This window comes from Herpailurus yagouaroundi, unplaced genomic scaffold, assembly GCF_014898765.1.
Source record: "Herpailurus yagouaroundi ecotype Mexico unplaced genomic scaffold, PumYag 67700, whole genome shotgun sequence".
In the NCBI taxonomy this organism is placed as follows: domain Eukaryota; kingdom Metazoa; phylum Chordata; class Mammalia; order Carnivora; family Felidae; genus Herpailurus; species Herpailurus yagouaroundi.
Window position 1 is genome coordinate 6881597 of NW_024420499.1, and position 26485 is coordinate 6908081.

Here is a 26485-nt window from a genome sequence, read left to right on the forward strand (position 1 = left end):
CTCTTCTTTGGCCCTAAGGACTAGCCCATGGAGACGGTAGACTTCAAAGTGACAACTCCTGGCCATATCAAGATAGGACATCCATGGCTTATCATTGCTTACTGGTACATAGATCTTCTTAGGTGTGCATTAGAACCACTGTGTAAATCTGTTGAATATAACAAAATTACAACAGCACTCAGAACTCTTAGCACATTTTCAGGTGAGCAGGCTGCTCCCTCCCATTCCTTATGTGAAAAAAACACAATGTTCTTTACTCTTGGTTGATAATGGGCTTTTATATTCCTTCCCATTCCCAAGTCTTCAGCTTTGGTGGCTGCTTCTCCTTTAGGACTAGTCCCAAAATCCACTCCTCTCTCACTCACCATCCCAACACCCCCACAAAGTCTGTTCCAAATACCCCAACTTCTTGGCCCTTCCTCTGCTAACATCCCTTCCCTTGGTTGTGTACATTGCTTCATTACGGTCTCCATGGCTCCTTTGGTTTGTGATTGTTCAAAGTTCATGTTTTTGATACAAGGGAATGGAGGGAGAAGCAAAGGGAAGTGGGGGAAGGGGGAGAGGACTCATGTACTTGGCCCCTTTCTTGTCTACTAAGTAGCTGTGGCTCCTTAGTATTCTTGGCACTGTCCCAGGAGTCCATCCCAGAGAATGTATTCCCATGGATATATGTATTTCTACGATGGGCAGTCTGATCTCACTTGTTCTCAAACCAGATTATGAGAACCAGCTTAATCTTCGCTTCCCTCTTGCCAGATTTCTATTAGTTTCTTTGGCTTTATTCCCATGGAAGTGATTTTTCCCCATTTATTCCATTGTTCTTGGTTTGGGCATGGTTTCTCCCCTGGCCCTCTTTAACTCCACAACCATCTCAATCTGTGGCCTTCTCCTTAGCAAGGGCAAAGAGAATGGAGAAGGGAAAAAGAAGGGCAGCAATTGTTGGTTTAGGCATGATCTCTAAGATAAGTAGATATCACAAGAAAAAAAAAAAAGAAATGGCAGTAGTTCAGAGATTTAATACAACAAAAAGTAATGAGTACCTACTCTGTTGAAGGTGCCGTGAATTCAAAGAGAAAGAGGAGGTGACATTAAGGTGGGTCTTGAAGGATAAGTGGGATTCTAACAAACAGAGATGGAGGCGGACAGGGTGTTCCAGGCACAAGGAATAACATGAGTAAAAGAGAATTAAGTATAAGGACATGTTCAGGGAAGAGAAGTTGACTTGGGCTAGAAGAGAGGGTACAAGAGAGTAGTGGGGGACAAGGTCAGAAATGGAGGTGGAGGTCCTGTTTTGAAGGTCTTGAATGCCTAGGTAAGGAATTTGTACCTCCTTTTATTTTTTAGCAGTGGGGACTTCCCAAAGGCTTTTGAGTAAGACAATGACATAATCAGGGCCGTGTTTATGAGATCAATATATCAGCAATATGTGGGGCAGACTGAAACTAAGGCCAGGGACGCTGGTTAAGAGGATGCTGCAATATTCAAGGCAGTTGGTAATGCAAGTCTGGGCCAAGCTGAGAGGATAATCGAGAGAAACATGTTTCAAGAAGGGATCTGTCACTGTCAAACATGCAGAGAGTACAAGAAATATGAGGACTAGTAAAAGGCATTTGGATATGGTCATTAGAAGCCACGAGTGACCTCTGAAAAAGGAGTTTCAGTAGAGTGTTGGAAGCAAATGCCAAAATGCAGAGTTAGGGAGTACGTCAGCAGTGACGATGTGGAGGCTACCAGTCTGGACTCCTCTTCAAAAATTTGGCTGAGTGTAAGTCGGTTAAGCGTCCGACTTCAGCCAGGTCACGATCTCGCGGTCCGTGAGTTCGAGCCCCGCGTCAGGCTCTGGGCTGATGGCTCAGAGCCTGGAGCCTGTTTCCGATTCTGTGTCTCCCTCTCTCTCTGCCCCTCCCCCGTTCATGCTCTGTCTCTCTCTGTCCCAAAAATAAAATAAAAACGTGGAAAAAAATTTTTTTAAAAAAAATTTGGCTGAGTGTGAATAAGATAGAGCTACGGTCTGATGAAAGGGTCCAGCTTAGGTTAGAGAGTGGGCATTGGTAATGGGCTCGATCAGTTTATGACTTCCACTAGCACAGTGGTCCCGATTCCTAGATCAATGGAAAACCCATGTATCACCATCGACTACATTGGCATATTAGGTAAATGTAATGTAGATTGATGAAGTCGGAGCAGACACAGTATTAGAAAGTCATGTTTCAAACTGTATTGCGTTTCCATTCAAACTTAGGATTCCATGGGGAAAATGTTTTCTAACAAGTACATGCAACCTGTTGCAACGCTTGTCATGAAACAAACATCCTATAAATAATTCATAGTACAGAGCAGGACTAAGATCCGTGTGTTCCTCATTTATGGCCCAGAATGGAGACTCACAGTTTCTGTGAAGCCACTGAAAATAAAAATTAGGGCTGAAAGCATAATTTGGGGTCTGGTTAGACTATGGACCTTGGGTTACTGTCACAAAATTGTGGCAAATGGTTATTTTGCTCTGGCCTTCTAGCAATTTGTAGAACACCAGCACATTTTAACAACACAGAATTAGAACTGACAAGATGACTCTAATTTCAACCTTACTTCATTAATATGAAAATGCTTTGAAAAAATAAATCTCTGGCTAATGAAAACACCATCTGTTGATGGCTTTTTGCCACTGTTTTGTTACATTACGAGACATAATTTGAGGAAAACCCTGAACATTTATTTACTCACTTCCTATTCATTTACAAGGAATTAAAGCCTCCTCTCAAACTGAAATTGATTCTCAATAATGAACATATGCAAAGGGAAGCAGAGAATTGATACAATTATGCAGTCTATTTCCTCACCCTTCCTTATCATGCCTAGCACTGACAAATCACTTAGAACTAGAAATTCTGGGCCACTTTAGGCTTGAGTCATTTCATTGATTTAGCCAAGTAATTATCTTGCCTATCCTCTGGCGGGGCAGACCAAGAGAGTACACGTATGTATGTGTTTGTGTGGGCATGCATGTGCCTCTGTGTGTGCGTGTGTGTGCGTGTGCGTGTGCATGTGTGTGTGTGTGTGTGAGATTATATAGTCTCTATATGTAAAACTAAACATGACTCTTCATGGTTGTGTTGTGTTTGGCTTTTAAAAATTGGTTTGTTTTGCTCTTCTCTTGTGTCGTCCAGTTAATCACTGGGCCAGGCTCCCTGTGTCCAGGCCTAGTTTAGTGTGGCTTTCTAGAACAGTTGAACCATGACAAAAGAGAGAGCCAAAGTGGCAGGGGATGTTGGAATGGAGATATCTGCTGGGAGGAAATGGGGACGGGAGGTTGGCAGGGGAGCAGGATGAAGTTCCCATTTCCTACTGCAGGAGGTTACCTCTGGGTCCTTCCGTGCTTTCCCTGTGTGAGAGTTAGAGAAGCCATTTGCACTATGAAACTGAGATCCTCTTCACCTCTGGATGACTCCATCATTACAGCTTTCACAAAACTGTACACACGTCTCAATGGCACAACGTGAGGGGAATATTTGGCTGATTTGCATAATTGAGGTTTTAAAAGGCCCAAGTTAGCTAAACTGGCGGTCAACACGGATTCCATTTTTATCCAGTTTCCACTTCATTTGTATCATATACACTTGACCTCTTTGTGTTCTGTTATACCCTTCACAAAGAGGAAAATGTTTCCCGATTCTGAGAAACCAGGCTCAGGCTATTCTTCCAGACAGCATCCCATAAAAAGAAATGGGATAATTGCTGGGATTTTTTTTTCATTTCTTTAGACACAGGTTGTTTCAGATTAACTTTCCCATTGGCTCCCTCAAGAAACCAAGAGGCAAAACACTGCCTCTTCATGAAAGCCAGAGATTCCCCTGGTGGCATGCACTCTCGACCACGATCGCCACCTGTCATGCTCTGTGAAGGCATACGTGCTCACACATACATGAGCACACTTACACACACCTACCTGCCACAGCAAGTCTCAAAGCTTAAAAAGGGGGTGAAGCTTCTGTCTGTTCTATTTAAACATATAGTATTGCCACCAAATGCCTGTAGAGTCTTTGGTTTTCTAAAAGGTACCAGGGGAACATTATTTAAGTCTACACAAGATCCCAACTGTTTTGATGTGGGAATTGAACTTTGGGAGAGGCAGGGGGAGGAGGGAAGGGAATAAAGGCCAATGTACCCCAAACTGGAGCCTTCCCCAATCCGCAAAAGACAACGTCATCTTTAAAAATGATCTGATGGCGTGCCTGGGTGGCTCAGTAGGTTGGGCGTCCGACTTTGGCTCCGGTCATGATCTCGCAGTTTGTGAGTTCAAGCCCTGCGTCGGGCTCTGTGCTGACAGCTCAGAGCCTGGAGCCTGCTTCAGATTCTGTGTCTCCCTCTCCCTCTGCTGTCCTCTGCTCATGCTCTGACTCTCTCTGTCTTTCAATAATAAATAAATGTTAAAAAAAAAAAATAAAAGAATCCTGCTGTAATTTAAAAAAAAAAAAAGATGATCTGAGCCAGTGACCCCATTACTATTTATCGACATGCTCTTTTTCTGACATCCTGTCTGCTCACTGATGTTCCCAGATATTCCAAAAGCCAGTAGCCAAAAATCTTAGCACATTTTTGGGGTCGCATTCTGCTTTCTTTTTTTAACTGCTTGTCTTAAAATACTCACTTTGCTTTCGCTTCAGTCTGTCACTTTATGTATCAATTACATATGGCCTTTCAACAGCAGAACACACCATCTGGTCCACCAACTGAAGCCCACACCCTTATGCTGGAGTGTCTTCCATCCCCAAACATGTATTTGCTGTTATACAGGCATGGGGCTATGTCCCAGAATGGGATCCAGGTGATATACTGGATGTACAAGGTCTACTCTACTTGAGGTTTGTTAGAGAATGACCAGACTGGTCCTCAAGCCAGGTGAACCAGGTAGCCATCCCTCTTTTTTCCAGAATGTTCTGAAGTCATTCATTAAAGACCCATGCCTCCCATAGGCCCTTATCAGGAATGTTACATGGACCATCCTGCATTTTGTTTCTTCCCCCTCTTTTCAGGTGCACAGCATGGTTAAATCTCTAGCATTAAAGCATATATTGTTATTTGGTCCTTCTAAAAGAAAACACTAAATCCAGTGTTTACTTTGGTAACAGAATAGTGAGCCAAAGCCAACTCTGCTTTCCTGGAGTCCTCAATATTGTATTCTACTTGAACTGTTCCTCTTCAGTTCCTGCCTGTCATGTACATCATCCTCTTTCTCCTTCACCTGCTCTTCTTTCATGTCTACCTTCTAGACCTTGAGTGTGCTGCAAGGCTCAGTCCTGGGCCTTCACTCAGCTCACTACTGCATGCCTCTACCTCCATGCTAAAAGCATTCAATCTAATGTCTCTAGCCCTGATCGTTCCGCCACCACAAAGGCATGAATTTCAACTCCTTCTACAACACTTGCCCTTTTGGTTCTGAGAGTACCCCGTGCTTTCTCTCCTCCAGATATTTGAGCAAATTATTTTCTCTCTGCTGGAGCAGAGGCTCCTTACTCCATCCCTGTCCCCCAACTGGGCATCCAAAAACCTACCCAAAGTCTCTTTTGATGTCCCTCCTGTGCTCTCTCTCAATCCCTTGTGCTTCCACTGTCACAGAACTCACCACACTGTCTTATAACTGTGTCTTTAACTATCTGTCTCCCCACAGTAAGCTGAAAGCTCCACCAGGGCTGGGACTGTGCTTTCTTTATCACTATAACCCCAACATCCCTTCTGGTACTTGGCATGTAATAGGTGTTCAGGAAACGTTGGATGAGTGAATGCATGTTGGATGACCCACGATCGTATCAAACTCAAATCTGAAGCCAAATCAGCCCACCCAAACTGCCAGCCCCTCCCTAATTTCCCCATTTCTATCCCCGACCCACTGTTCTTCAAGACATCTCCTACTCCAAAATCATTTTTTACTTCTTTCTCTCCATCGTCTGTAACCACACAGTCATTGGCCAAGTCCCGTCAATTCGTTCTTCAGTCTCTCTCCATTCTTACCCTCTTTTCTGACAAACTCATTCCTGGTTCCCTGTTTTGAGCTCAGTGACTTCCTTTCCCTGATTCTTCCTCTTTGCTTCAGAGCATCCCGTGCAAACCTCTGTCATGGCACTTATCAGGCTGCCTTGGAATTTCTGATGTACTTCCTGTCTCTCTTACTAAGTTCAAAGCTCCCCAAGGCAGGGACTGTGCCTCATTTCCTGTGTCCCCAGCTCTGACCACAATGACTTGAACGGTGTAAGTGTTCAGTAAACAAAATGAGTGTTCATGGATTGTTTGTTAAATGAATGAATGAATCCCTGGCCTCGATCACTGGTGCTACAGTTTAAGTTATTATCTGGTCTGTCTTCAGGGGAGATAAAGAACAAGACATTACCTCATTATATCAACCTTCAAGAACTTGTATGTCAGTATCACATTTTCCCCTTTCAAATTCACTTCTTTGGGTTTAATAATTCTTTCCTCACCTATTTTATATTTCTGTAATATGTTCCTTTGCCCAATAAGAATAGACAGGATTTTCATCCACCCAGGAATTGGTCTCTGAGTCAACATTTTGTAAATTGTGCTCAGACTAATGATTGTTGTTAGCTCCTTGCAGATGTTGGGTAGGAAAAGACTTGGGACAAAAGAAACAAAAAAAAACAGAGAGATAACAGCACAGATAATAGGAGTATCCACTTGCTAAGCTTGCTCTCAAACCTATAGAAAAACAACAGAAAACATCTTCCAACACAGAAATGTTCTACGAGAACAGAGCCAGGTAATCAATATAACTATTGGAGGGAAAAGAACAGGAATTCAGATGAGTGTGTTAGCACACAGTTTGAGTAGAGATGGAATAAATGCATTTTTATCCCCCTGCCACACAAAAAACACACAGAGAGAGATTTGTATATAGTATAGTAATGGGGAGCAAGTCTTGGACAATTAAGAGACCACAGAGAAGCCAGATCTATAAGCAAGAATGATTTTACGATTTTCAGTTGAAGGCTAGTTTAGCTAGTTTAGAAACCCATGACAGATATTACCCTTACCCCCATACATACATGTCCACCACCATATCTTAAGAGAGTGCAAATCTGGACTCAAATGCTTTGCTCATACTATATTTCACTACAGTGGCTCAGTACCTAAGTGAGTGAAATTGAGGAAAAACTTTTTCCCTCACCTATGGTAACCCAATCTGGCCTCACTGAAGATTTTTCTAATCATGAGGACTTATGATATGGCTTATTTATCAGGGAGATCCTTAGTCTCAGGATAGGTTCTACTGAGGCCATACCCCTTCTTAGGGGGAACATACTCATGACCTTACACTTATGGCTCCCTCATACCCAACTTATCCACAGATATGCCCACAGAAGATTAACACAGACGCTCTCTCCGCCTCACACACAGTGACAACACATTTATAGATATCCATAGAAATACAAACACAGTCATTCTCAGCCACTCAACCATGCAGAAATACATACATTCCTGTATGGTGACACATACATATGTATGCAAATACACCCTCTCTCAACCCAGGCTTTCATAAGGATATTTCTTTCTTTCTCTTATATGAATCAGCATGCTGGTTCTGAAACTGTCAAATGTCCATTGGTAGATAAGTTGAGAGGGCATCTGTCTTGGCAGACAGAAGTGGGTGTCAAGTGGGTGAGCAGAAAAATGACTGGGAGAAGGCAGTGGCTGAGTGAGAATGGGTGGGTGGATGACAGAGCAATGGAGTAGGAAGAAGAGCAAGTAATCAACTCTGATAAGAATCTAGAATATCATATTTTCCAACTTTTTAACTCTCGTTGTGGCTTTCCTTTGAACACTCTCCAAGTCTCATATCTCCCTTCTCTTTGTCTAGCAATCTTTAGTTCTCTCTGTCTCAGCCTCTCTTTTCGTGTGTGTGTGTGTGTCTGTGTGTGTTTTACTTTCCCATAACAAAAAGCTTACTCTAGTGCCAGGTCATATTTTATAACAAGATCCCTGATATGTAAATGTAACTGCATTTAAGAATTATTTGTAGTAATGAATTTGTGGAAATGTAATGAGAAAAAGAAAATGTGCTTGTTTATTCCTTTCAGGAAATTCCTCTATTCCCCCCTGGTTTTCATCAGCTATATTTTTGGCAGGCTGTGGGCATGGAAATGTGAAGACATCACTCTCAAAGAGAATTAGAATAATCACATCTGATTTATACAGATGTCACCATAGGGTTAGGCAGTTGGAAAATCCAGCAATTCAAATGAATAGGAACTTAAAATTAAGGACATGCCATACTTTTACTAACACTCTGGCTTTGAACATTATCAGTAGTGCACAGGAGATTCTTTTCAGACTTCGAAAGTAGTCATAATGGCAAGACAGATTTCCATCTTACAAGATGAGATCTAAAGCAAGCTAGAGACGCTGGTATACTTCCTGTGGATCCATTTTAAAGATTTAATTCATTTGGATTTCTTGAGCATATACTTACTATGTGTGCAAGACAGCAAGAATACTGAAGAAATAAAAGACATTATGTCTGGCCTCAAAGAATGTATGGTACCGTTGGGGTGTGTTGGAGTGGCCTTGTAGGGGTTCAGTTGAGAACTACAGAGTAGGTAGGATTCCTCAGCAGGTCAAGAGAAGAGCGTGAGTCAAAGTTAAGAGTTTGAAAAGAGAATGAGTGGTATGTCTAACAGACTGTTAGGAGGCTAGTCTGGGCAGATAAAGGTAGCATGTCTGAAAGTGGTAGTGGGGAAAGATAGATGGGCAGCACAGGAACCAAGTGGTACAAGACTTTGAATAAGCAGTTGAGATCTGTCATCAATACAGAGTCACTAAAACCTGACCTCTTTTTAGAAAGCCAACACTTACTAATGCAATAACATTGATCTTTTCTAAGGGGAGAAACTCGTGACAATGAAAACTCTAATACGTGAAGCATTTTTATAGTAAATGAAAAGAAGTAATGGAGAAAATAATTACTCTGATAGGCCTTACTATTGTAATAACTGCCACAAACAAAATTATTCTTTGAAATTGAAGAATTTAATTGAACCACTAGTAAGTAGCCTTCTGAAGGACACATAGTTAGAATGGACAACTAAATATGGATAATAAACCAGACTAAGTATCCCAAACCCTCTAATTCATTTTGAGTACATGTTAAGAGGACAGGCTGGCCTCTGGTTATTCTGACCTTTCATCTTATAACATAACAGTTTGTTTATTCTTTATCAAACAAATAAATACTAGAGACCACTAATCCAACTCGGGGAGGTTAGTACAAAAAAGGGTGGTTACAAAGGCCAAAAATGAAGCTCCAGAACCAAAAAGTACAAATAAAGAGCAATTATGGGTGCCTGGGTGGCTCAGTCAGTTAAGCATCTGACTTTGGCTCAGGTCATGATCTGGCAGTTCTTGAGTTCAAGCCCCGCGTCGGACTCTGTGCTGACATCTCAGAGCCTGGAGCCTGCTTCGGAATCTGTGTCTCCCTCTCTCTCTGCCCATCCCCCACTTGTGCTCTGTCTTTCTCTGTCTCTTAAAAATGAATAAACGTTAAAGAAAAAACCAAATAAATAGCAATTCACTTACTGGCCAGAACGTAAAACCCCTAGATATATATACTATCATCCTTTCCACTTCTCCTGTAGGACTCTCGTGCTCCCCTCAGGGTCAGCAGAGTATGCCCAAGCCCATCTCCCCCGTAGCTTCTGACAACCAGCTTTCTCCTTTCTCCTTGGGGAAGAATCCAGCAGATTAAGAAGATAATCCTAAATGCTTTTCTAACTTAAAATGAACCTAAGAAGTGAGTATATGTGACACTAAAAGTCAGGCTTCCTCTCTGCTTAATGTGGAGAACTAATAGCCTTTTATACTTGGACACCAAACCAGAGTGATCCCCACACATCCAACACACACACACACACACACACACACACACACACACGTGTGTGCGTGCACACACACACGCACGCACATACCACCTCTCCCTCCCCAAAGTCCAAGATGTTCCAAAGAACATAACAAACCACACGGTTGGGAATGATTCATATGTTTCCACTCTCGGTCCAAACATGAGCAAAAGAAGTTTCCACTTAATTTATAATCAGAATTTTCTGCACATTTCCTAAAAAAATTAAAGGGGAACAATTCAAAATCTGGCCATTCTTTCTCCAAAACTTTCTGATTAGTTACAGACTAAAGTATCTTTTTGGTAAAATACTTTTGTGCTCCATCCCAGCCTGGAGACTAAGTGCCATAGCTGCATGGTGCCAAGTATCTAATCAGTCAGCCAATGTTTTCATCTTTTCGGATGTTTTCAAAAAGCTGGGGTTCTGCAGATACAGGCTTATTCTCTCCAGCCTTTTGTTATCTCAACCATACATATGGATACAGATTTTTCTGTTTGGAGTATTTCTCAAGGCCAATGCCTTATTATAGTTCCAACACCTGCAAATATTTGGCAGAGACTGTTCCATCCATATCCTCCACTCTTCCTGCAACCCCACTCCCATCTCTTACCATTATGAGGCTGTAAGTTTATACAGTATGTCCTTCCCCCTCCCCCAGTGCTGTTAATCATTATCTGTGACCCATGAAGTGTTCAATTGCCAGAGCATAAAGGTAAGTTTTCAAATCACATTTCATGGGCAAAACTTAGGTCCAAAACAAAGGCAGCATGCCACAGTAGAAAGGATACTTAGGTCAGAGTCTAGAAGCTGAGTTCCAGTTCCAATTCTGTGACTTTGACCAAATCACTTAGTCTATCAAAGTCTTAGTTTACACCACATTAAAGTGGAAGGCTTCAGCTAGACCAAGAGTAAGGCCTAGCATCTTAGGATTCTAAGAACTGAAGTCAATGAGATTATTCCTCTCTGCAGCTTTGGAATGAGAATATCATTCTCATTGAGTGAAATCAACAAACACTGAGCTTTGTGCAAATTTGTAAATATTAGATATAAATAAAAATCAAAAAAGGCACAAACCATTGTCAAAGTGACTACTCTCGATATTACCTGCAACAAATTACAGAAGGGAAAAGATATCCTGTTCTGAGTATTGCTACTTTCACCAACCTCATAAAATTTGTACCAATTTTTTTAAGTTTATTTATTTATTTTGAGAAAGAGAAAGAGAGTGAGAGGGTGGGGCAGAGAGAGAATCCCAAGCGGGCTCTGTGCTGACAGCAGGGCTCGAACTCATGAACCAGAGACCATGACCTGAGGTGAAATCAAGAGTCGGACTCTTAACCAACTGAGGCACTCAGGCGCCCCCCTTCATAAACTTTTTATGAAGTTTTTATGAAGTCAAGTTACCCTGACTTTTTCAGAGCATCACAAGAGGAAAATCTCTGCTTCCTTCTTGCCCTCCTTCCATCCTATCTGGGTCTTCCTTCCAAACTGGCTTATATATCCAGTCTCTTTTGGGGTAGTAATTTTATCAGTCATTTAAACATTTTGCTTTTCTGGAATTTCTGCTAAATAGCTCCCTTCTTAACAGAAGTTAAACCACACAGCAGGCAGGTAATGGGAATAAGACAATTGGCCGGGGTTGGGGGGGTGATGCACCTGGGTCGCTCAGTTGGTTAAGTGTCCAACTTCAGCTCAGGTAATGACCTCATGGTTCATGAGTTTGAGCCCTGTGTGGGGCTCTGTGCTGACAGTTCAGAACCTGGAGCCTGCTTCAGATTCTGTATCTCCCTCTCTCTCTGCCCCTCTCCCACTTGCTCTCTCTCAAAAATAAATAAACATTAAAAATTAAAAAAAAAGACAATTGGCCAGAGCTGACATTTGTTAACATCAATGTGAAGTAGTAAGGTTTAACAAAATAGGCACTGAGACCTGCACATAAATATCATGTGGCACAACCACTTCAGAAAACTCTGTCCACTGAATGCAAATGAAAGACTAGGAACTTCCAAGGCGGGGAATGCAACCAAGTGGTTCAGTCTGCAACCCACAAAAATGAACATTGGCACAAAATCTGGTACTGGATTAAATATTTATTGCCTTCGGCTTAAATTTTTAGGTCTGATACTTGATTATCCTTCCTGATTTCGTGGTAAACTGAGGTTCCTTTTTGTCCGTTTGTGTGTTTTGTTTTGGATTTTTTTAAGGCAGGCTTAGAATTAGCCCCCTGTTGGGGTGCCTGGGTGGCGCAGTCGGTTAAGCGTCCGACTTCAGCCAGGTCACGATCTCGCGGTCCGTGAGTTCGAGCCCCGCGTCAGGCTCTGGGCTGATGGCTCAGAGCCTGGAGCCTGTTTCCGATTCTGTGTCTCCCTCTCTCTCTGCCCCTCCCCCGTTCATGCTCTGTCTCTCTCTGTCCCAAAAATAAATAAACGTTGGAAAAAAAAAATTAAAAAAAAAAAAAAAAGAATTAGCCCCCTGTTAAGGGCTTGATGGCAATTTGTTGCAAGCAGCCGATGCCAAACATTTGTTGCTTTACTGTACTGAGCGTGCAAACACATACACAGCTGTCATCCACAAAAATCTCTCACCTCCATATAAATACACTCAGACACCTCCACCCACACCTCCACAGACACACACCCAACCTTCCCGCTGCTAGACCCATACACATGCATATCAGCACATATGCTAATTACAGCACACCTACATAGGTACTCACATACTTAAAAGAAGAGGTGGAAAGATCATGATATGTAGTGTGCAATATGTCACTGACAAAGGAGAGAGGGTATTGTGTCTCTGGACAGACTACTGGTGTGGCAGGCCAGGGGCTAACCCTTCCAGAACTGGCCAGAGGTGAATAAATGCAAGGAGGTTTATGCAACAGACGAAACAGGTTCCAGTGAGAGCTTGCAAGTGAGCAGAGGCTATTCCTCACGAGAACAACTTGGAGTGAATTTACTTGTCATATAGGAAAAGTGGACCTAGCTTTATTAGGGAGCTTGCTAACTGTACAACTGTGTGTAAAGAGACCAAGTTGGGTAAGGGATATGTCCCAGATCCCTTACCTTGAGTTTCTCAAATCGGTCATTCAGGGACGCAACCTGATGGTCTCGGTGACGTCCCACCAGTTTGCATAAGGCACAGATCAATTGGTCATCAGATACACAATACATGTTCACTTTCTCATTTTCATGGTCCAGGCAGGTGATCCCTCGAAGATGTGTGTCTGGCACTGGTTCCACCAGGCGGTGGCTGGTGAAAGGTTTCTTGTTGGGGTGTGTGGCCCGCAGGCAACGGTCACAGTAGGAGACCTCACAGGTGATGCATGTTTTCACTGCATCCCTTGGCGGGTCCTGCTCACAGAACTGGCAAGCAATTCGCTCACTAGACATGGCAGTGCTGGGCCTGTAAGTCCTCTCCCGGCGGCTCTCACTTGGGGAATTGGGCCCACTGACGGAAGCCTTCTGAAAGCGATCGATAATGTTCTGCAGAGTCACATTCCTCTTGAGGCCGTCCAGGCCCCGGTGGTTCAGCGAGATAACATACCTGCACGTTGGACACTGAAAAGCGGTAATGGGTTCAATGGATTCACCAGAGCCGCAGCTCGAGACCAAGATTCGATGGGCACAGCTGAAGCAGAGGCTATGAGCACAAGGGAGAAGAAGGGGGTCTTCAAACAACTCTAGGCAGATTGGACAGGTCAATTCAGACTCCAGTGTTTCCATCTTTAGTGAAAATAATCCTGCTGAGGCATTAAGAACCGCAGAGGCTGGGCTTTCACCTGCAAGGAATACAATGCAAGAGTCACTAAGTATTTCCAAAGGAAAAGTGGTTGCAGCATAATTATACACTAACCAATGGAGGCTTTACATGCTAGATTCCTCAGTGATGCTGGAGCAATAGCAATGCAATCTGGGCGTTAATCAAAAAGCCTTTCTCCCCTTCACACCTTGTGGTTGACAAATGCTCGAGTTTATTTTCCTGCACTAATAAGAGAACCAAGTGGCCACCTCGGAGTCCTGGTTTACTGGTCGACATTACTATTCCAGCTCATAATACTGGCCCATGCCAGTCACATATTATCCACTGAAATCTCTTGTCCTGGACTATGATGAGTCTGTGCAAAATTCTCAATCTCCATTCTCCAATATTGGTCTGTATTTTACTTCAAGGTAAAATATAGGGGCTGCACCTATTTCACCTCTAGTGGAAGGAAAATCAGGTCATATTTCAAGCTAACTCTCTGGCTTTTGAAGTGACTCCATTCTGAGAGCCTGTGTAAAAAACAAGAGTGAGCTGCAGAAGAATGTACTTCTCGGTGCAGAATAATAAGTTCTTCAGAGTGTGAACTTTAATTACTTCCTGTTACCATTCATGGAAATTCCTGTTCTATCCCATTTCTAGTAAACTGAGTTACTAGAAACAAATGATGCTAGTATCCACTTCCTTCCCTCACCTCCAGAAAACCCTTCATCTCATCAAGCTCCATAAGAAATGATTTCAACCGTTAAATTTACTCAGCAATAGTTGCTGATCAATACTGACAACATATCACCTTGTGGTTTCAGCTGGATTTTATTATAAGACACCCACTGAATTAGCACAAACCTACTATGGAACTCACCTCCCCATGTGTCTTAAAATGTAACAAGATGCAAATCAACATCCAGATATAAATTAGCAAGGTGAGGAGCCAGAAATTTTCAGACCTGGTAGTCTTCATTCTGGTACATGTTTTGGAGAGTAAAAGAAGTCATCCAATTAACATGAAACTAATCTCTTGGCCAACCTATCTCTTCTGCCACAGATATTTCTGAGCTGAACATACAGATACTGCCACGGGTCTTCTGTTAAATAAAACCAACACAGAGAAATGTTCTAACCTAGCCTTAACTAAGGACAAAACTATCTGACAAAAAATGTTAATCCTATTTATAGAAAAAGAAAAACATCATTTGCTTTTGAATAACTTTTGTTCATCATCTTACTAGCACTGGAGACCCTCACCAGGGCTTGAAAATTTTGATTCTGCCACTGATATTTGTTCAGATTTTGTCAATCAGTGACCTCTGCCTAGCCTTCTCACAGGATACTTAAGCGCTGAGTACAATTATACCTTGTGAATAAGTACAGTAGATGCATCCCTAAAAGCTGTTTCTAAATCAAACCTTTTAAGTGCACGAAGATAACTAGCTATTTAAGGGAAATCTAAAGGAAACTGGGCTGTAGAAGTAGAAAGTCTTTTTGTAAAATAGCCATTCTCAGTTGGTCTGGAAAGTTCAGATGTTTGGATAACCACTTTCTTAAAATGTGAGACATGTGATATTCTTATTTTATAATTCACAGGTGCTTCAAAATTGTTGGCTGGCAATATGTAGCTTATATTATCTATCAGCTTTCACCTATAGAGATGAAAAAGTAAACCAATTACAATATGCATATATCACAGAACCTTAAAATTGGAAGAGACTTTAGTTAGAGATGATGGATTCCAACTTTTGTTCCAGGCAGGAATACTGCCTTTGATAGCCCCACTGATCAAATTCAACATGTCCATAAGTGAATTTTTTATTCTCCCCAACCCCCCCCCCAAAAAAAAACCCCAAAACACCTGCTCTTCTTCCAATTTTCCCCATGGGATGAATATCACTATCCAAGCCTGGAAACCTAGGGGTCTTTTCATTTATATGGTTATCATGTAACTGATAATGACATGGTTATCACCACAACCACTGGTGGCTTCCAGAACATTCTGTTTTATTTCATTTACATATCTGTCTCCAGCTAACTCCCTCTGCTCCTTGAGGGCATCAACTATTTCATATTTTATCATAGCATGGTGCCTCATACATGCTAGGTATTCAATAATTGTTAAATGAAAGATCCCTTAAAAGTACAAGTTGGAAGAAAGGACCTAGCATTTATTGAGCACCTCTTGTATTCTGAGTACTGTTAAGCACTTTACACACATTATTTCATTAAATTCTATCAAGAAGCCTGTGAGAAGGGGCATTTAGGTGGCTCAGTTGGTTAAGCGTCTGACTCCGGATTTCGGCTCAGGTCAGGATCTCATGGTTTGTGAGATCGAGCCCCACATTTGGCTCCCCACTGAATGCAGTGCATGCTTGGGGTTCTCTCTCTCTCCCTCCCTCCCTTTGCTCCTCCCCTGCTCGCTCGCTCTCTCTCTCTCAAAATAAATAAATAAAACTTTAAAAAAAAGAGAGAGAGAGAGAGAGAGAATCCTGTAAGGAAGGTACTACCATGCCCCTATTATAGTTAGGAAATTGGGGCTCAGCATTGTTAAGTAAATCAACCAGGAATTATACATACCCACAGCATTGGGTCAGTCTAATGCCAGCGCCTTTGCTCTTTCCCCTACACCTTTATTTCAATCATCCCACCTCCTTCACTGAAGTTTATCTTGACTATTTACAAGAGTGTTTCTAAACAGCATGTTTCCACTTCTATTTTTGTCTCTCTGTGTCCCCCCCCCCCCGGGGGCTCTGATTCGTCCTCTTATTCCAAGTCCCCTCCAGAATCATATCTTTTCCTTCTAGGCCCAACTCCACTTCACACTGCATTTCTATTACTACCTCTTCCAGAACTGGATGTCTGCATTCTTTAACATCTGCATTGAAAGCTACCCGGGAGAATTGAGTAAGCCTCCCTCCAAAATGACAGTTGGTCAGGGGCGTCTGGGTGGCTCAGTTGGTTAAGTCCGACTTTGGCTTAGGTCATGATCTCATGGTTCATGAGTTCGAGCCCCGCGTCAAGCTCTGTGCTGACAGCTCAGAGCCTGGACCATGGTTCGAATTCTGTATCTCCCTCTCTCTCTGCCCCTCTCCCACTCAAGCACTCTCTCTCTCTCTCTCTCTCTCTCTCTCTCTCTCTCAAAAATAAATAAACATTAAATTTTTTTTTTAAAAATTGACAGTTGGTCAGAAGCATTGCTAAAGATGTCTATGCATTCAAACCTATACAAAAACAATTAGAGTACCTGTGGTACTCCTCTAAGTCTTACTTAGGAGAGTGCCATACAAACCCTTCTCTACAAGCCAAAAAGCTCTTCAAATTTCCCTGAAACCGTAAATACTGCTCCTGAGTAAGTGTAACACTTGAACCTCACTATGAAATTAAGCTTGGGAAAGTATGCTATGGGTCAGCATTGCCTTGAATAAGGTCAAAACAGGATTTTTAACCAGGGATTTCTGAACTTCCTAGAACAGTTTAAAGAATGTTTTGTGTTTGTCATATATGCATTCTCATGGGGAGAGGGTTGTCCACAGCATTCAAAATGTTCTCAAAAGATTCCTTGACAGGGGCGCTTGGGTGGTTCAGTTGGTTTCGTGACCAACTCTTGATTTGGGCTCTGGCCATGATTTCACAGTTCATGGGTTCGAGCAGCATCAGGCTCTGTGCTGACAGTGAGGAGCCTACTTGGGATTTGCTTTCTCCTTCTCTCTCTCTGCCTTTCTCCCACTTGCACTCACTGTCTCCCTCTCTTTCTAAATAAATAAATAAGCATTTTTAAAAAGCAAGAAAAGGGGCGCCTGGGTGGCTCAGTCAGTTGAGCATCTGACTCTTATTTCAGCTCAGGTCATGATCCCAGGGTCGTTGGATGAAGTCCTACATTGGGCTCCATGCTGAGTGTGGAGCCTGCTTGGGATTCTCTCTCCCTCCCTCCCTCTCCCTCTTCCCCTCTCCCCCACTCATGCTCTCTCTCAAATAAAAAATGGAAAAAACATTTTTAAAAAGCAAGAGAAAAGAGTACTTGACAGAGAAAGTCAAACACTAGTGCTCTAAAATAACCCACCTTAATGATTTTCAGCTCTACAAAGAATAATAGAGGATGGTTACAATTTGTTGCTTATGGTAAGTAATTTTTCTATACTGCTTCTATTCTGTTTTATCTTCAAGTCACAATTGCTTTAGCTGAGACTGTGGAACTGAATTTTTTTCTCAACTTCTTCAAACATCTGTTCATCTCATCTCTCATTCATGAGGCCACCTTGTTCTGGCCACTCCTAATATTTCAGCATCCTTTCAACTATGTCCCATTTTCACTACCTTCCTGATTATCTAACCACCTTTCCCCGTAAAATTTATCTGGCATTTACTATGTGCCAGACACTAAATAATACCCTTTATATGCCTTATCTCATTTAATTTTCACAACAATCCTCTAAAAGGTAGGTACTATTATTATCAAAAAAAGTAACTTCTCCCAGACCACACTTATTTGCAAGTAGCAGAACTAAGATTCAAACCTAGAATAAAACTGAGAATCCAGAAATAACCTGATATATTCCTATATTTACAGGCAAGTGACTTTTGATAAGGATTCCAAGTCCACTCAGTGAGGAAAGAATAATCTTTTCAACAAATGGTATTGGGGCAACTCCATATCCACATGCAAGATGATGAAGTTAGAGCCCTATCTCACACCATATAAAAAATTAACTAAAAACAAATCAACAACCTAAATGAAAGTGTAGAAGCTATAAAACTCTTGGAAGGAAACACAGGTGTAAATCTTTGTGAAATTAAATTAAGCAAAGGTTTCTTACATGATACCAAATGTACAAGCAACCAAAGAAAAAAATAGATAAATCTGACTTCATCAAAATTTAAAACTTCTGTGTTGCAAACCAAGAAGGTGAAAAGACAGCTCACAGAATGGGAAAAAATACTTGCAGGTCATAGATGTGACACAGGTCTAGTATCTAGAAATATACAGAACTCTTAAAACTCAACAATAAAAAGACCAAGAAAGTGGGCAAAGGATCTGAATTGATATTTCTCCAAAGATGATTTACAAATAAATGATTAGTAAGCATATGAAAAGATACTCAACATCATAAGCCATCAGGGATATGCAAATAAAAACCACACTGAAACACCACTTCATACTCATCAGGATGACTATAATTTTAAAAAATAGCAACTGTCAGCCAGGATTTGGAAATATTGCAACCTTCATACATTGCTGGTGGAAATGTAAGATGGTGCAGCTGCTTTAGGAAATAGTCTGGCAATTCTTCCAATGGTTAAATGTAGAGTTAGCATGTGAGCTAGAAAAACTGAAGATGTGATCACTCAAAAACTTGCACACAAATGTTCATAGCAGCATCATTCATAATAGCCAAGTGGTAGAAATAGTCCAAATGTCCATCAACTGATGAACGGATAAACAAATGTGGTATGTCCATACAATGGAATATTATTCATCAAGAACAAGTAATAAAGTACTGACACATACTACAACATAGATGAGCTTTGAAAGCATTATGCTAAAAATCATATGATTCTTTTTATATGCGATGCCAGAATAGGCAAATCCATAAGAACGAAGGTAGATTAGTGGATGCCAAGGGCTGGGGAAAGAAAGGGATGGGGGGTATGTGTGACTGCTAATGGGTACAGAGTCTCTTTGGGGGATGATGATAACGTTCAGGAATTAGTGGTGATGGTTGCATGACTTTGTGAATATAGTTAAATCCACCAAATTGTATGCTGTCAAACAGTGAAGATATCATGATACATGAATTACATCTGAATTTAAAACAAACAAACAAAAAAGATTCAAACCCAGGTCTGACCCTGGAGTATGAACAGTTCACCACTGTACTACACTGCCATCTATGCAACTATGTAGTCATTCTAAACCCTACTGGATTGCTTATTCCTTCCAATTGTTTTTGTAGGTCAAGGTTTGGCAATCCCCTGGAACACCTCTAATGATCAGTGGATGTCAGAAAGCTCTCAGCTCCCAACTTTTATTCGTTTACATAATATAAGACTCCTAACAAAAATACTTGACTCCTATATCACAAAATACTTTCAGAAAGGACAGGGGGAAACAGTATGGCAGAAATTAAACAACGGCAAAGTATCACAACTTCAAAGAGTCTGTGAATCACTAATCTATGCAGAATTAGAGAGTGCACTAAAAGATAAAGACAGGATGTGAAACTGATAGAGTGTGAACTGATAACAGGTAATCATGAAGCTTTAGCCAGGAAACACAAGAGTTTGTCATAAAAATGCACTGATGAAATGGCTGGGCAGGCTGGTCTACCAAGTGCCATGTTAAGAAACAAATGCCCACACGCACATACACTGATTTGTTCATTTAGTTACTGCCATGTAGTCAAATATGTACATTTACGTATTTGCCCTTGCTCTATTATAAAACTGTTTCTGTCTGCTCTTTCTTCACCCTGAACCCTGCTCTTTTTTCAGGCTGACAGCCCTGAAAAACAGAAGTCTATGAGAAAAAAAAAGTAAGAAGGTATCATAAGGCTGTGTGAGTAAGTAGAAATACAAAAAGAGGAGCTTTGGTACAGGTGATTAAGATAAAAATAATGCATTCTATGCTTATGAAATGAAAGATTGATTTCAGCATGATCCGCACTTGGCAGAATTCTATTACTTCAAATGTGATTTGAACATAATTAAATGTCCCCTTATTTCAGCGGTTATATTCCATCCAGCTTTCATCTTCTAGGTCTGCAGAGCATGGCCCTGGGCTCTCATTACCTCCCTGAGAAACCATGGTCCCCCCTTCTTCACAGAGAAACTGTGAGTGTGAAACCAAGCCTGACCTCTGAGCTGTAGAATGAGGATTCAGCTGAGCTGTAGGACTTGTTTAAAAAAGAAATTAATGTAAAATAAACATTCTCCAGGATATTAATGTGAATGTCCCATGAGCTTTTCCTTTAAAACACTACAAACCCATCTCCCTGCCTTAGGGGAGGAGAGAATGAGTCCCGGCTTTAGTCTGATGTTTCCCTAACTATAAAGTGTCGTTCAAGTTGGACTAGAATCACTGGACGATCTCTTTAAGATGTTTTCCAGCTCTGACATCCTATTATTACAGAGCTCTTGCTATCTGTTCCCACATAGGAAAGACACCATGGCTTATTGAAAACTAGCTCCTCAAAACACAAATCTTATTTATTAGTGTGACTAGAAAGGCTGACCAGTGAAGGGCATCATCATGAAAGGAACAAAATGCATTACTTTCCTTTGGCTAAGGCAAGATGCTGAATGACAGTGGCTAGTTTTGCCTGTGTATACACCTCAAGGAAGATATAATGGGTGCTCCTAGAGGACAAGGAAAGGGGAGAGGAGTCCCATGGGAGGACAAACCAATGAGAACACCTTTTGAAACTGAAAAGGAAGACAACCTTATCCCGGAATGCAATTAGTAGGAAAGGACCCCTTGAAGGTGAAAAGATCATTTGAGAACCTAAAAGGCAACCAAGGCATAGAATTCTCACCCTAAAGGGACACAGACTGCAAACAGAAACCCAGAAAAAAAGAGGCTAGGTGGTCAGTAAGCATAACTAATAATAACAGCCATCTCACATTTGCATACCATTTTATACTTTCAAAATGGTTCCAAAGCCATTATCTCATTTGATCCTCATAATAGAGCCTCGTTAGAGTCCTGGCTCTAAACTGAATTAGCTGAGTGATCCTAGGTGAGACATTTAAACTATCTGGGCCACAGCCTCCTCATCTGTGGATTGAAAACTACCTGCCCTACCCAGCTCAAAAGCTCTTATGAAGATCACATGTGGATAAAATAAAATTATTAACTGGCTTTACAAATACAGATATTCTCATCATACATTCACAGATGACAGATACAAAACAAGTTATTGAGGAAAGCAGCAAATGTTTGGAAAATCATCCAAACACATGGTTGGCATGATGGAGAACAGTCACACTCCCCCGCGAGTTTTCTGGAGGACCATGTGTCTGATTATGGTATTTCTTATGTTCATATGTCTCCCCTGTTAGACTGGAGCCCCCCCCCCCAAGGGAAGAACTGTTTCTCTCCTTCCTTTCAGCTTTTATCATGCTCAGGACTAGAGGTTGATTACCGACTGACAGCACCAGAGCCAGTTCCTGTCTAAAAGATTATTAAAGCCTACTTAATATTTTATAGCATGTGGATTTAATGTTTTCTTTACAATGATTAGCTCCTAAATCCAACCATTGGCCATTTCATATAATATGGTCATCATAAACATTAAAATGAATATCACAAGGGGCACCTGGGTGGCTCTGTCAGTTAAGCATCTGACTTCGGCTCAGGTCACGAATTTGTGGTTCATGGGTTCGAGCCCTGCATTGGGCTCTGTGCTGACAGCTCAGAGCCTGGAGCCTGCTTTGGTTTGTGTTTCTCCCTGGCTCTCTGTACCTCCTTGGCTCTCTCTCCCTCTCAAAAATAAATAGACATTAAAAAAATTTTAATAAAAAAATGAATATCACAATAGCAGAACAAAAAAGTCCTAAATTTACTACAAACGCGGAAGATTAATGTAGGGAACCAAGTAAAGGATTTGCCAAGGTGACACATGATAATTGACAGGAATCCTAAATATAGTTCATAACACCTTTATCTTAATGCAAAATACACTGGCAGTTGCAAGGTTGGAGAACAAACTTAATCTACCTTCTGCTACCAGTACAGGTTTCCATCCAGGACTGGTTTTCCCAACCTATCTAACCCAGTGAAATATTTGCAAATTTTTAAATGCTCAGCGACACACCTGGATGGGCAGTCCTCTCTACTTCTACAGGATAAAATTGGCAATATATGTATGTAGGGCATACTGTTGAATGTTAGGCTGAGAGCACCCCAAGTTCAGGTCAGAAACAAGGGACAGAGAACAGAAGCCTATTTGAAATCAAGCTTCTACTCCCTGGGGAATCACATGGATCCTAGCAACACTGAACAAAGGGCTATAGACAAAGCAATTGAGGATTCTGGACCGTAAACCATTTTTCTATCTCTGGGCCGTATACATTCAGACATGTCACTGTCTTACATTAGTGTTGTCTACCATGCCTGGACATTATGTTCCTAACTGGGCAAACTGTAAATGCTGAAATTTTCCTTTTCAGGAGGATTTTCATTTGTATAATGGGTTTGTTATCAGATCATTTGGTCTCTGTAAGAGAAAACATCCAAAGCCTGGGGATGCTGTTCATCAACCAGTGGAGTCTGACCTGCAGGAAAGAGTCTGAGACAAAGCCCAAGGTCAAGCAGTCATAGCTCTGCAGGGAGACAAGAACCCAAGTAGGCTAAGTCTTACTAAGGATATTTTGCTAACACACTTAGACCGAACCCACACCCTTGTGTGCACTCAGGTGAGCCCTACATGGAGCAGGGAGTGGTGGGATGTTGGTACATTGCTCCAAACCCCTCCACCACTCATACTTTAACCATCTAGCAGTCTTAGAAGCTCATAGGATTTCTAAGGGAAATGCAGGAGCTGGGCGATCGATTACTGAAAAGATTATGTCCGTCTATGGTCAATGGAGAAGGGGAGATGGAAAAGGAGAAATAGTAGGAGGAGCCACAGACCTCTAGTGCCTGTGGAAGACTTTTAGGAGAGCTTTCATTGATGGAAAATAGGAAAACATACTGATCCTTGGAAGAGAGGGGAAATAAAGAGGGGGCTAGTGGTCTGCACAGGGGGCTAATTGGGAGTTGGAGTTTCTGGTCCCAACACCACTGATCTAGTCTTCCCATTCATTAGCATGATCCAATATGCTGGTTGAGAAACACTTCTCTAGTCTCTTCCCTACACTGCTCAGTGATGAACACAACATTTTTCGAGAGACCCGAAATACAGTGATTCCCGCAATACCATCTGGGTACCAACACTACATTCCTCAAAAAGTGAACCACGGGAGACCCTTTTGAACTGCTGTGTATCCAGCAACAACATGTTACACGTCATAATCTGACAATGCCATGCCCTAAGTCAAGACCCCCAGCTCAAGTGAGGAGGCGTTTCTCAAACACAGTGCCCTGTCTTCCCCTTTGCACGCAAGAGAAGATGAAAAAGGCGAAACGGAAATGGAGCAACCCCTGGCCTCCACTAGCAGCTAAATCACATGGCCCCACAGCTAGGGAGTTACCAAGATCCCTAAAGATTGAATGACAGACACACAAGAGGCCAATCAGGTACCTCTGGGAACACCCATTCGAGACACACTCATGCCTCAGCCCTGCCTTTGCCTCTTTGGGGGGGCTCTGTGTCCCTGGTGGGAAAGAGAGAACCTGAGCGCTAAGAGACAGACAGAAAAGAGGGCATTCTCCCCCTCTTCACCACGCCAGTGGGGTTTGCTGAGTAGCAAAGACATACTCCTTCTGCTGTTTCCTTCTCAACTGTCATGGTGCCAGCAGATTTTATGGGAGGAGGGATGAGGGAATGGACGGATTCACTACCCAGAGCAATTTTTGGATGCAATTATGAGACTCCACTGGCACTGCTTTAGGATCTGCAAGTTGGAGCAAGTTGCCCTGCTCTTAGAGGAGGGATTAACTAAACCAATTTCAGCTAAATCAATTTGCACTGTTCAGATGATACTGTTCATGAAGGAACCAAGTCACTTTGATTTGTGGCAGGGCTTCCCAGGGGTGGCCCTGCAAGGTACTACATGCTGGAGGAGAAGTCTAGCAGTCATGAGAGAGGGAGGGGAAAAATTACCCCCTTCATGTCCCTAAGCTTCTACCCCTGCCTCACTCCTCCCTGTCCTACTCCTGGAGCTGCAAGTATGGAGGCAGGCCTCAAATAAGCAGGACAAAATACCAGGCCAAGACTGGGGCCTCAGCCCAGTCAGCAGAGGACTCTGCACATTGTAGGTGCTTAATAAATACAGTTGACTCACCGCTGGTAGATGCTAATCATGCTTATATTGCCATGCCTGAAATGATTTCTGCCACTTTTCAGTAGAAATTAACTGCCCCCATACAGGCTAAAAATGGGTGAGGTTATGTTTTCAAAGGGAGTCTGACTCAGATTGTTGGGTTGGAGTACATTAGACATGATTCAAGCCTTGACTTAAAATAATCACTCTTACTCTGTATGCCTAGTGTTATGCATGTTTTCATTCAGTCGTAGATGCATTAGGAACAAAAACAAAACAAAACAAAAGAGACATGGGACCTAAGTATGCTAATAGATTTGGCTCCCAGGGGGGCTAATAATGGCAAGTGAAGCTTTCCAGTAAACTGGGGTTCCTACTTACACCCAGTCAAATCCATTATCCCAATAAAAGGTAAATGAAGTACTTTATTGGAAAAGTATAATGCTGAGGGTTTATAGAACCCTTTCATCTTCAAAGGACCAAGCCGAGACTCACAATACCCAGCACACAATATTATGCCTTTTACACAAGTGCATCAACTATGAAAGAAAGGTCATAGGAATGTCCTAAGGCCAAAAAGCCAAAGTAACATCAGATTTGGGGTAAACTCTCTGATCTTCCTGACTCCTAGACCTGTATTTCCACCACACAAATCAGGTCGTGAGGAGCAATCAGGAAAAATATAATTCACATTATGTATCTGTATTATGTTAATTGATTGGGCAGGAATATATATAAATAGCAAAGACTGTTTCCCCCTGGGGGCAGTGATGAGTGGAGAGGGGTGAAAAGCGGGATGTGAGGGTTGGGGTAATCAGCTGGGGTTAAGCCAGACAGAGGGGAGGGAATCTCCCCATTCAGCATTCTCCTTCTATTGGAACATTGCCAGAGAAGTGATGAGAGAGAATACTGGGAGGGAACAGAATAGGGTTAAAGGCAGCCCTTATGGCCCAACTTGAGAATCCAAGGAATCAACCCACACACATTACTTGTCTATTTACACAGTCTCCACTATATTCCTGCATAAGGGCTCCTGCTCACAAACACAGTCATCACTATCCACTCGTCCCACACTCAGAAATCCTCAAAAAGGCAAACTGGTTGAGAAGCAAGAGGCTGCAGAGCTGGGAGGCAGAGCGCCCGGGTTGATGGGGGGCACTCTGGGGAATGGGTGGGCTCTGGTGGGAGATTTGGGTGGGCAGGTAGATGTGTGAGGAGGCAAGAAGAAGGCAATTGAACGTGAAGGCGGGTAGGGGAGTGTGGAAGAGAGAAAGTGGAGAAACCAAAGACCCCAGGATCCCAACGTCCTTGTCTGGGGGGGGGGGGGCGAGCCCTCCAAGAAATAATGTGCTATATACACAGTACTAAGTAACCTAAACCTTATCATCATCAAAAATGTTTCTGAAAATCGACTCCGCCGTTATTTACTTAATTCTTACGAGCCAGGAATGGAAAAACCCCACCTCTCCCCGGTTCGGTCGCAGTCTGTCCTCTGGACAAACGTTAAGTTTTCCCTCTCTCCCACTGAGCCGGTTTCGCAGCTAGGCCAGAAATAAGGAACCACCCGGACGGAGACAGGAGGATCGCTGCCCTGGCAGAAAAGGGATTAAGTTTCACGGGGCCTCCCCGCCGGCAGGGTGTCCGCAGCATCTCGGGCTGCTGCGGCAGCCACCGCCGGGCGGATGGCCGGCGGAGGGGCGCCGCCCGGGCCGAGGAGGCTGCGGGCCGCGGGAGCGTGGGAAGGCGGCGGTGCCCTTTCCCAGACTCGCGCCCAGGCGCCGGGGGAGCCGCTCGACCGCCCGCGCCGGGCCGGCCGGTGCGCTGGAGGCCTCGGGCAGCCCCGGCCCGCACCCCGGAGTGCAAACTCCGTCCCAAGAGGGCAACGACGGGCGCCCCGGCCAGGCCGG

At 42.6% G+C, this 26485-nt stretch overlaps 1 protein-coding gene across 3 annotated transcripts in view; it reads right to left on the reverse strand.

Moving 5' to 3' along the window:
* The window catches only part of MID2 (midline 2), a 138985-nt gene that overhangs the window by 72075 nt on the left and 40425 nt on the right, over positions 1–26485 (reverse strand). For 2 of the 3 annotated variants that reach the window (XM_040468460.1, XM_040468461.1), the window contains one exon: positions 12971–13686. In XM_040468460.1, coding sequence (XP_040324394.1) covers positions 12971–13686 — 716 coding nt within the window. Of the gene's footprint in view, positions 1–12970; positions 13687–26041; positions 26194–26485 lie in introns of those variants that run through there. The other variant, XM_040468462.1, reaches the window with a different exon arrangement.